Source organism: Squalius cephalus, assembly GCF_949319135.1.
Source record: "Squalius cephalus genome assembly, chromosome: 4".
Classification (NCBI taxonomy): domain Eukaryota; kingdom Metazoa; phylum Chordata; class Actinopteri; order Cypriniformes; family Leuciscidae; genus Squalius; species Squalius cephalus.
Window position 1 is genome coordinate 40,388,696 of NC_137125.1, and position 11,932 is coordinate 40,400,627.

The following is an 11,932-nucleotide window of genomic DNA, read 5'->3' on the forward strand; positions in this document are numbered from 1 at the left end:
TATTTTAAGGTTTACAGTTGTATTAGGGCTGTTTCAGATATTTCACTGAAACAACAACAACAACAACACAAAAATACCAGAGAAAAAAACTGTTTCAAAGTGAATAAGAATTCTGTAATTTGCTGTCTAAAATGTGCTCCTCAGTATGAACAACATGTCAGGAATTGTTCTTATTTGGCCCAGTGAAACATATACAAATAAAGTCCTTTCTGCAGGGCAGGTCATATTTCACAGGGGTAAGTGCTGTTCATTTTTGAGGTGATATAACAAACATATATGGGGAAAAAAGCTTCAAAGGCATGCCAGAGATAACAGCAAGTAAGTCTCCTAGTGCTTCAGACACATTTCATTTACAAAGCAAGATGCAGTTCTTTCATTTTGTGGAAATTTTACATTCTCAACTCTGAGAACATATGCATATAATAAACGCAAGACAGTTCTCAAACCTGAAAAGTTGCTCAAGATAATAGACAGATGTGCAAACATGTTTTCCTCACAAGCATTATTTCACACAAAAACTTTTGTGAAATAATGTTGAATTATTTTGAATAATGAATTTTTAATAATGTATTGCTTGTGAGTTCAAACTCTAGTGAACTTGAGAATCAGATTTTGTTTCAGTTTTGTGACCTAGATGAACTGATTCAATTTATTTATAAATTGGACACCATGACTTCTCATAAGTTTGGACACATGTCATGATATAATTTTCATTTTTGGATGAACTACCGCTTTAAAAAAATATACAGAAACATACTGTCCACTTCGTTTGAATGGGGTTGCCTCGTTGTCTCTTTTGACATCAGACTAATAAAGAGACAAAGTGCTGGAAGCCTGGAGGCGGTACAGTTGTAAATGGGACATGTGGGTCTGCTCGCCTGCACAGAGACACAGCGTGTAATTTAAAACCAGGCACAAGCTTTGGGGGTTGCACTGAGCCTCAGACACACATATGCTCATGCATATACACACACAGTCAGACCGAGAGAGTTCAGGCATCCAGCACCACACAAAGCTCATGACAGGACAAAAAGATCAGCTAACAGGACATATCCAGATTGGATGAGTTTTCGGATGCATTTCCCTGTGCACAGGTATCTAAAAAACTTAAATGATAAATGGATATGTTTGCATGTGTGTAGTTTACGTACGAGAAAATCTTTCCCCGCAATGCCAGTGCAGATGGATGTACAGTAAGTCATGTTTTGGACTGCACTTTTGTAACAGAGGGCTTGCATGCTTCATGCAATTTTAATTTTGGCTGGGATCAGTGCATTGGCTGGAGCCAGTTTATGTGAAAAGTTTGTTTAGCAATCGTGTCTGGAAGCAAGATGCACTGTCTAACTCCACATGCTGGTTCAAAAAAGTAGCAAAGACTGGGTGATTATTCTAAAATGCATGTTTGTGGTCTTCTATTTAAAAAAAAAAAAAAAAAAATGTAGACAAAGTATTGATTTTTCTATGTGAGTCCAAGGGTTCCTCTGCTTAAATATATGTGCTGAGTAGGTTTTTCATTTGAATAGAGATTTAATCATTGTGTCACTTGTTTATAAAGGCTGAGTTAAAATTAATTCAGGAAAACACTCTGATAGAAGAAAAAAAAGTATTTTCCTCCCAGTGCAGGAAGTTCAAATGGTTTTAATTACGCACTGCTTGGCCAAGCTTGTTCTCTCTCAAACACATTGTCCTGATAATTGGGATCTTCAGTGTAGGAGGGGGGTAAATCCTTCTCAAGGTCTCTAACCTAAAAGAGTAGGGTGTCCTTAACTTTGGACTTGAAATAATCAGGAGCATTCTTTTGAACACACTGGATAAACCTGGAATTTGGGTGGCATGGAAATTAAAAAAAGAACGGAGATGAAAAGAAAATACACACTCCCCCCTCATGTTGGACAGCGAACAGTGCCTGTGTTCTTCTCCATTTCCCATTGAATCTTTCCATCCCTTGGTTCTCCTTTCTTTCTATTATTGTAGTAAACCAAGGCCATCATGGCAGCCAGGGTCTCACACAAGGGCTGCGTTATGCTGGTTCATTCACCTGAAGTGCTGACTGCTTCCTGTTAATGTCCGCTCCATTAGCAGAACTTATATGTTTCAGACAGAAATCCGCACAGGCTCCCTTTATACCTGAGATTAACATGCGTTTCAGTGATCGGAACATTGACAACATCAAAAATTACGTATAAATGTAGCCAAGGCACATTGAGACTGATCTCGGATCAATTAAAACAAATTAAAAGGCCATATAATATCATTTTGTCATGTTTTCTTGTGATCTTGACTTGACTTTTTTTCTAGACCTCAACATTACAAAAGTTATTTTTTTTATATAGATTTCAACATCAAACTTTTTTTAATCTGTAATTCTGCAAATGCCAGATGCATCCTCTATAAGCCATTTTCCATTTTGCTTTGGTAAGTACTGTCCGCCTGGATGTCTGCAGATGAAACTGCATAGCAATGCATTGCAATATGCACTTATAGTTTGTAATAAGAATATTGTCCATTGACATAAGAAGTGCAACAAATTTGTGAAAATATGAAAAAATACCACATTCAAAAAAATAGGCTAAGTAATTATCACATAGTGTGTTCATTTGATGTCAGTCATATAATTTTATCACTGGAAAGAAAGAACATGGAACAGTTCCTGCAAATACAATTTCTACTATTTAATTCCATGTTACATCTGTGAAAATAGCTGCAAAGCAACGTAACTGTAGACTGGAAGAGTGTATGTAGCCTGTCAGAAGTTCAAGACTTGACAAGACCTGTTAGTAGTTTTACAGAGTCTTGAAAAGCAGGGAAAGCCCTGAAGCCTCAAAATCCATCTGTGAATTTCTGATTTTCACTGATATCTGCTAGTGAGAAGGACCGATGAGTGCTAGTGCCATAAATCGTTCATCAGCTAGTTACACAACAGTTTTTTCATAACAGATTTTTGGCTATTAAATTGTTGGTTATTAATGCATAACCAAGGTGGAAATGCAGCCATGACACACAAAGTGGATGTCAGGTGTGCATTCATTTCTATAATTCAATGCTTACTTTATACTAAATTATATCACAGTTGCACATACTTGTTTATAATGTGTTTATTTCAAGATACTTTTCAGGGGTTTTCATTCCTATACTGATCCTGTGTCTATCTACATCTACTTTTTTATGACCCAAGCCGCCACTGTTACTAATTCGGAAAGAATGTGGCAAAGTGATATTGAAATGTAGTGCAGTCCACAAACCTGGAACTACTTCACAGCCATGCCATAAAAATCAACTTGGAACATCTGTCAAACAATCAAGAATTCAGCATAAAAAAAAAAATCAAGAATTTAACATAGATAGTCTAAAGATAATCAATTCATTGGGTAATGTTTCTCACGAGAGGTGATTTGTGAGCAGTAAACAGATTTTAGAGATAATGTATTAGGACTGGCGCATATCATTTCCTAAGTCTTGAAGTTAAAAACAGTTTAAATAACATACTGTCAATGAAAGTAAACAGGGCTAGGCAATAAATGCTAATGCTAAGCACATTGTCTGCATAAGTTCATACAGTTCAACAACGATAACCAACAAAAAACAGTCTACAAAAGGGCTGTAAGCAAAATCTTTACCTGACAAATCCAAAAGTTCATCTTCCTAGAACAGCATTTTTATGGAAGCATTAATATAAGTGCTTTAGCAAAAATATGAGCTTCACCTTGTGTCATTTGAACGCTTCAGATGCTAGCACGAAGATAAAATTATTTGTTGTCAACTGAGTTTAACTTGTATTGAACCTGCAACATTCCTTTAAAAAGAATGTATTGTCCTACAAGGTTTTACTTGTCATGAACTTACAGTTAGATAAAGGTTATTTCCCCTTATACATATGCCCTCTCCCTCTGTTCAGAATACAGCACTTGGCTGTGCAGTTATTTACATTTCCTTTGCCTTTTCTCAGGGACTGCAGCTGTGACCTCTCACTCTGACAAAAGGAAGCGCTTGGTTCATAAAGGTTACGCTGAGACTTCACTTGACTGGTTTACCCAGCTGCTGCTTTTTGCCATGCGGCTGCTCTGCGGTCTGCTGCTGCTGCTGTGCCTGGTAATCTGGGCAGCTGATGCACGAAAGGGTGGGAAGGGACTTCGAGGTCGGAGTCGAAAACGTTCAAGTACAGTCAAGCGGTTTGCTGCAGACTGCAAGGAAAGTTCAGTCAATGGGGAAAAGTTCTTTGACTGCCAAGAGCGCCAACTGACAGCGGTACTATTGGGCTGGCCGGAGGACATTCACCACCTGCAGCTGGCACGGAACAAGATTCAGGTGCTGCGAGACAACACCTTCAGTCACTTCCGGAACCTGAGGAGCCTGGATCTCCAACAGAATCAAATTTCCCGCATAGAGGAGGGAGCGTTCAACGGCCTGAGCAGTCTCACCACTTTACTGCTGCAGCACAACCGTCTGCAGGTGGCGAGCGAAGGCACGTTGATCCCCATGCCGCAACTCAAGTACTTGCGACTCCATGATAATCCCTGGAGGTGTGATTGCCAGCTGGACACCCTGGTTAGGTTCATACAAGTGCCCAGTAACCGTAACATCGGTAATTACGCACGATGTGCAGAGCCTAGTGAATTTGAGGGGAGGCAACTGAAGAAGCTGGATGCAGAGCTGCTGTGCTCCCCTCAGCCGGAGAATCCGGAGAATCAGATCTTACCAGCTTCACAAAAAAAGTCTGACGCAACCTCTCTCTGCCACACCTATGTCCACCCTGTGCCCCGTCTAGACTGCAGGAACAGAGGTGAGAAATCTATTTATTGCTTAACAATGTGAGGGACATTTGGGGAGAAGTGGGATAAAAAATAAAGTTTGGGTTGTGAAAGAAAGGAACAGAACACATTGCCTTGTTTGGGAAAATCCAATCATTCACAATTGGCAAATGATGATGACCATAATGGCCAGTGCAAAGGTTCCCACAGTATTTTAAGTTTATGTTGTGATGTTGAAAGTGTCTACAAACAGAAGGGTTACTTAGACAGAGTGAGCGACATTTGGCTAGTTGTGTTACCTCAATCACGAACAATTCTGTCCACCAAAGAGATTTTATTGGCCGAAAGAGCTTTTAATAGGTACTTTATTCAGTGATAAGCATTCCCACTAAAACCATTAAAAAAATTAAACTATTCGACCTCTCTAATGTAGCCTACTACTCAGTTTATTGAATTATCTGTAATTTTGTTAAATAATTTCCATTTCCATGAAACATGAATATGGAAAGATTTGTGAAGAAGGCTGCCAAATGAAATGCAATTAAACAATTAAATCTGACAGAAAGATGAACAGGGTTAGTGTGAAAATGAGCAGTTTCTTTTGTGTCATCATGTACTCTAGTGGTTACTCTGCTGTACCCGTAAGGGCAAAGTGTAATTTATTCCACAATAAACACACAATGAGTAACGCTTTCCTCAAATCCCTAGAAACTCCCTTTTAATTGTGCTAAAGCAGCTTTTTACCTGTACTGTTTAAGAAACGATACATGCATACACAGACACAGTATGAGATGTTGGTGTGCATTTGAGAAAGAAATACAATAAAAAATATAAACTTGTTGATAGATTGATTGATTTCTGAAGAAACATTTCTGAAAGATTTATCATTTCTGCTGACTCAGCATGTGGTAAGTTACTCTAATTCAAAGCAGAGTGGAACAAATGTCTGGTAACATGAAATATAAGATGCAGAGAACTAGCGGAAAGGCAATGAGTATCTTTCCAGCTTCAACATCTGGAGATCCTGCTCTAAGGACAGATTAATGTCATATTCAGACTGTTGTCAAAAGGCAAATCAATGCTCACTAAGATCTCCTTGTGACTATGTCCCCTAAAAAAAGTCTTAGGAAATACCACATTGCTATGGCTATACATGCAAATCTCCATGGGAATCCGAGAACAATGCTGTCTGTGTCATATGCGTGGCTTATAGTGTTTTGGGACAAGAGGGGATTTTTCTGACGAAGAGATGGCTGTAAGATATGACAAAGGAAGACATATATAATTCAGTGTTTAACTATGAAAGAGTCCTTTGTTATTGCAACATTTTTCTCTTCATATGTTCTTTTCCCAGAAAGTCAAATATATCACCAATCAGCATATATTTTATTGAACTGATATATTGAACACTTCAATGCCACTCATTGCACATTTCTGTTACAAAAGCTGAAACTGTTACTGATTGATCTATAAAAACGATAAATCTGATGATCTCTACTTGGCAACTTAAAAATGGCATTTTCCACATATATTTTTCACTTATATGATCTGGAACCCTTAGTTTCAATCTACTGAAAATGAATCTTGAGTTCTCCATCTTATAAAGCAAGGTTCATTATTTTGAAAAACTAGCTAAACGTGCTCTGACATTCATAACAAGACAAGAGACACAGCCAGGCCAAAGACGGATTCATCAGGGTTAGATGAGGCAAGCAAAACGTGTGTGATGCATTACAGTCAATGTGAACTAAATGAAGTCAGATGGGTTTCGAAGTCAGTGGGATTTGGGCTTCTCCACTTGTCAGAAATAGTGAGTCAGCAGTCTGGAGCTGAGGGAGGCATCCTGAATCAAAAGTCACACTTTTTTTTAGCATTACATCATCTGTTCCGGGACCTAAGGGATAAATGGCTATTTCTTTGTCAGCTTTTAAATGGCTTTCGGCAGGAATCTTGTGGCAAGAGCAGGAGACTAAAAGCCAAGTATTTGTGAGCTCAGCTTCTGGGAAAGCTTTTCCTTGAATCAGTCACAAGAATAACGGCATGTTAATTTCTTTGGGTACAATTCAGAAGCCTCCAGATTCCAGAGAAACTGTATAGTATAAAATCTACTCTAGTAGCAACTGTGGGTAAATCTGTTTATATAGGTGACAGAACAAAAAATGTAGACTGCAGAATGTAAAATCTTAGCAAGATCTCTCATTGAAGGCACTCTAGGGTTTAAAACAGGTGCTCTGGCGGGTTCAAGCGGGAAATGCAGCTGTATCTGTTCTGCATGCTGCATAGCTTTCACACATGTCAGGCTGACGAGTCCCACGATAACATTTCCGAATATCACAGAGACAGTGATGTCTCACAGAGTTTCGAATGTTACCACCAAACGTGTGCCATGTGTACGATTTTAATAGCTCTCTCCGTGGTGATATAAATAAATATGGCCAGGCAGGGTTTGCTGGAGCCCTCTAAAGTGTTGCGTTGAGCTTTCGAGTGCCCAGATTCTTCCAAAATAAATAGAGAGCTCCTTCACAACGTTTACTATCACACATAAAATTTAAGCTCCATATACAGATACTAGTTAGTTTGAATGCCATTATCAGTAAAGAGTCCGAGAAAATGACTTTAAAAGACCACCAACGAGGAACCAACTGTACAGAACTTCCAACAATTGTCATGGCAGATGTTTCCATGTATGGTTAGCCTGCTGGAAATCATTTGGCAAGCACTTGGACAATTTTGTACCACACAATATTCCCTTGGAAATCAAAATGAAGCAACATTTGTAGCCGAATGCACTGTCAATCAAACTTGTGATAATTATGAAGGTACCATTACAATAGGCCTACATGATCATAGTAGCCTAATTAAACTCTCTCTTCCACAGACCTTAAAACTGTGCCGGGTGACATCCCGCTGGATATTGTGAGATTGGATTTATCCAGAAACAACATCAAGCAGCTGAGACCAAAGGAGTTTGTAAGCGTTAAAGACCTAAAGCTCTTGAACCTGAGTGGAAACAGTCTTGAAAGCATCGACACAGGTGAGCCATCGGTGCACGAAGAAATCCAGTCATCAAGACGTATACTTATTTGATGGTTGAGGGATGAAAGAACAAAGATTATATACAAAGTACAGGAAGCATGTGTTTGGTGTAAAACAATGTACATAATACAAGGAAGGAGTCTCAATTAAGAATATGTCTGAAATTAAAGCTTTAAAGCATCTTGTCAAGCACCGACTGAAAAGACAACACCAGTTGTGGAATCCATGGTTGGTCAACTGGAAATCATTAACTTTCCTTTCTGTTGGACTCAAAAACTGAGGCACTCCATGTCCCACAATCACTAATCAAAAGGAATGGGTGGGTGAAAGGACCTAAGAAAATTATGAGGTTTTTGAAAAGTAGTCATGAGAAAAATCAAAGCGTGCCTCAACCATGCAGCACAGCTATCAAGAGCTGTTATTGTGGAGAAAGCAATAAACATCAGCATGTTAATTTTCAAGCCTTTACCAATTAGAGAAAACAGAGCAGGGGGTTCGCTGAATAGAATTGCTTGTAAAAAAAGATGTAGGCTATTTCTTGCTGAGTAGACACATTTAACAGCTCTGGGAATCCTGTGTTCATTCTTCCATGCAATGCAAAAAGATTTAGTCTGTTAAAGCCAGTGTTTTCAACAACTGGGATCTGTGTGGAGATGATATATCATTTGAATTAACATTTGCTAATGATCTTAAAGGGGTGGTTGATTATAATTTCACTTTTTTAACTTTAGTTAGTGTGTAATGTTGCTTTTTGAGCATAAACAACATCTGCAAAGTTATGACGCTCAAAGTTCAAAGCAGAGGGAGATATTTTCTTTTACAGAAATAACTTTTAAGGACTACAACACACCGCTGGTAGGGACTACATGAGCTTCCTCCCGGGTTAGTGACACCACTAACCCTAACATTTACATAAACCCATAAACATGATAAAAAATGATCATGACAGAATATGCTAATCAATGACTAGAAGATAATTAACTCCACATCAGCTACATAAATTCATCAACTAACAATTCAGAAATGTCCTGTTGCTTTCTGCATGTTGTCACTTCTTCTTGAGTCTCTCCATATTTGTCTGACTCCAGTTTGAACATAAAAGACTAAAAGTTTTTGAAATTTTCAGTGTGTGACTGTGTGAGGTAATCGGAGCTGCTAACACATGAGCTCTTGAAACTCCGCCCTCTTTGCCGGGAACAGCAGCTCATTTGCATTTAAAGGGACACACATAAAAACAGCGCGTTTTTGCTCACTATCAAAAAGTGACAATTTTAACATGCTATTAAAAAATAGCATACACACTCAAGGGACATCAGAGACTTATTTTACATTATACCATCCCTTTAATGATGGCTAAAGTGTTACCAAGACAGCACAGCTGGGTTGGTTGGGAGTGGTTGGTTCCTAAACTTTCTGAAAATCTTATTATCAGAGTATGTCAGATAATGTACAGTCAACTGTGTTTGGTTTAAAGCAAACCCATTTCAAAAGTCCTTTGTAAGTAATAATACATGGCATGTATTTAATTACCTGACCACTGTAGACCCCTGCCTGCATTTTTAAGTCAAGTCTACCCCAAAAATGCTTCCTCAGACGTTTTTTGGTATGCGACTAATTCACATTAGTCTTTTTCTCTCACTATAGAGAGAAATACAAACAAAAGCCAAGTACTTGCTGATGTTGTTATAATTATAAGACACTTAATCCTTTCTAAACTGCTTCAAAAAATGCACTTAATCACAGCCAGTTGTTTCTAATGAACAGACCAGCAGGGTGTGTCATCTAATGGTTCCCAAGAGAGATGATAACACTGATTCAGTCTCACAACAGAACTGCAGTCTTCCTTCTGTTTAGTTCATCAGTCAGCTCAGATATCACAGCGAGAGCACAGCTTGAACAACAGACAATTTCCCTCACTTCAATGTAAAAGATGTGTAATTCATTCAGACTTATTCTCTAATTAAAGAAATGATCTGGGTTCAATTAAAACACATAAAATAATGTGTAATCAGTAAAAAAAAGAACAAAAAAAATGTAATGCACTTATGGTGGAAATCTATTGAGAGATTGTACCAGACTGTTTAAAAGCAGAAATGTCACAGTCACTCCAAAGGAAGTTATTCTCTATATCAGTAAGCACTGTTTCTGAACTCCCTGAACCGCCTCGATTGTAGTCTATAGAGTTTTCTTCCGGGAATGTACACGTCACAATATCCCTCATTTAAATAATTAGGCTACCGCCCAAGGCATATACAATAGACCTGGTTGAGTTGCGTTAGTTGTTTGTGAAACACGTGGTTGTGGTAAGGGGTGTGACATTTCCGAAACACATTCGAAGCAGTTGACCAATCACAACACAATGGTCCATCCAACCAATCAGACAACATTGCGCTTCCTGGGAGGAGGGGCTTCATAGAGACGGGAACTAAACAGAGAGTTACTGACAGACTGGGAAGAGAGTTGCTACAACAATGTAAAAAAAAAAGTTAAAAATAATGTGTTTATTAAAGGCACACTGCAAGATTTGTACCTTAATATAACAGCTTTGAAATAATTTCGATGGTAAACTAACTCGTAGTAGGGCGAATCATCCCGATAGCAGAGCAGGGGGGGATGCCGCTGGCAAAACCTGCAATGCAAGTTTGAGAGGTGGCGCCCTCCCAAATCTCGCAAGAATCACGACTTGCTTTACGGCTCGACGTCACATACATCAACAACACATGAAGCAGCCTCTATGGAAGACACTAGCACGCGTTTCAGACGTGAATCATGGCAGAGTCGACGAAGAAAGTGCGGTCTGAAGAGTGCAGAGTTGGCTCTGTGTGAGTGGTATTTACGACACTAACATTAAATACAAGTACTCCACAGCGACTCTAGGGGTCGCTGTTTGAGAAAAACGGAAACTGCATAGTGTGCCTTTAAACATTCAAGCATGAAAACCCAAAAAAGACTTTGGAAAAGGGTATAATAGGTTGTGTTTAACTGAATTATTCAGTCAAGAATATATATATTACATTTATATAATCATATAAACCAAGTATAAATCACAAATATATAAAATCATATAAATCTATTTTATTTATAATAACACATAACCAGACATATTTCATAATGTATTTTCTAAAAAATAGTTTAAAATCTATCTTAAAATCTAAACGTTTTGAAAGAAATCTGAAGAGACAGTCTATCTATTTACTGTTTTTTTTTTTCTGTTTTCTGTAGCTGCCTTTATGGGTCTACTGTACTTGGGAGAATTGGACCTGTCCAACAACAGCCTGAAATTTTTTCAATATGGCGTTTTGGAGGACCTGTACTTCCTGAAGAAACTGTCTCTGGGGGACAATCCCTGGATTTGTGATTACAACATTCATTACTTGATCTACTGGCTGAAGCACCACCGCGGTGTGTCCCACACAGGTCTGGTGTGCAGTGAACCAGAAGAGTTTCGTGGTTGGCCGGTGGAAAACTACGTGAAGACCTACAACGCAGACTGTCCTAAAGACAAGCAGCTGGGCCAGTCACCTGCCACTGACCCGGAGGGCATCACAGCTCAGGAGCTCACTGCTGTAATAGACGAAGAGGAGCTGGTTTTAGAATTGGGGCCCAGACCTTACAGAGGGCCCAAGAAATATGAGATCATCCGTCTGTCTTAAGGCAGAAACTGTGATGTTGTTGGGAACTTTTTTATTTTGTCATGAACAAATTGTTTTTCCAGCAAAATTTAGACTGACACAGTTGCAGATTCATTCAGTCCAATCAGAATTCATGCGGTTGATGTTTACGTACACTATTGTGTTTAGTATTTTTTTATGAGTAATTTTGTAAATTGAATCTTGATAAATAAAATTACAGATTTTTTTTATTCATCGATGGGTCTGATGTTTCTTCATTAACTAAGTATGCACACAGTCACAAATGCGTAAAGGGATAGTTCATCTAAACATAAGTATTCCAACATCATTTACTAATCGTTCACGTATTTGAGTTGAGTGTGTTTTGGGCCTAAAGGGACGGTAACACTGCCAAATGCAAAGTTTCAAATTTCACTCCTTTCCAAAGTTCAAGTTTGGTGAACTCGTCTCACATGAAGACGTGTGACCACGGCGTGACCTCTTGGCTGAATTAAAACAATGCATATTTTTGCAGTA

At 38.6% G+C, this 11,932-nt stretch overlaps 1 protein-coding gene across 1 annotated transcript; it reads left to right on the forward strand.

Moving 5' to 3' along the window:
- Positions 1–884: 884 nt before the first annotated feature.
- lrrc17 (leucine rich repeat containing 17) lies at positions 885–11,652 on the forward strand. The gene is made up of 4 exons (XM_079868078.1): positions 885–1,094; positions 3,947–4,780; positions 7,627–7,782; positions 11,007–11,652. The coding sequence occupies exons 2-4, from the start codon at positions 4,051–4,053 to the stop codon at positions 11,435–11,437; spliced, it is 1,317 nt and encodes a 438-aa protein (XP_079724204.1). The 5' UTR covers positions 885–1,094; positions 3,947–4,050; the 3' UTR covers positions 11,438–11,652.
- The last annotated feature ends 280 nt before the right edge of the window (positions 11,653–11,932 follow it).

Bases quoted from the DNA above. Each gene is read 5' to 3' on its own strand.
- lrrc17 (XM_079868078.1), top strand. From the start codon at position 4,051: ATGCGGCTGCTCTGCGGTCTGCTGCTGCTGCTGTGCCTGGTAATCTGG. The intron at 4,781-7,626 runs GTGAGAAATCTA...TCTCTTCCACAG, and splicing joins TCTAGACTGCAGGAACAGAG to ACCTTAAAACTGTGCCGGGT. The intron at 7,783-11,006 runs GTGAGCCATCGG...TGTTTTCTGTAG, and splicing joins TCTTGAAAGCATCGACACAG to CTGCCTTTATGGGTCTACTG.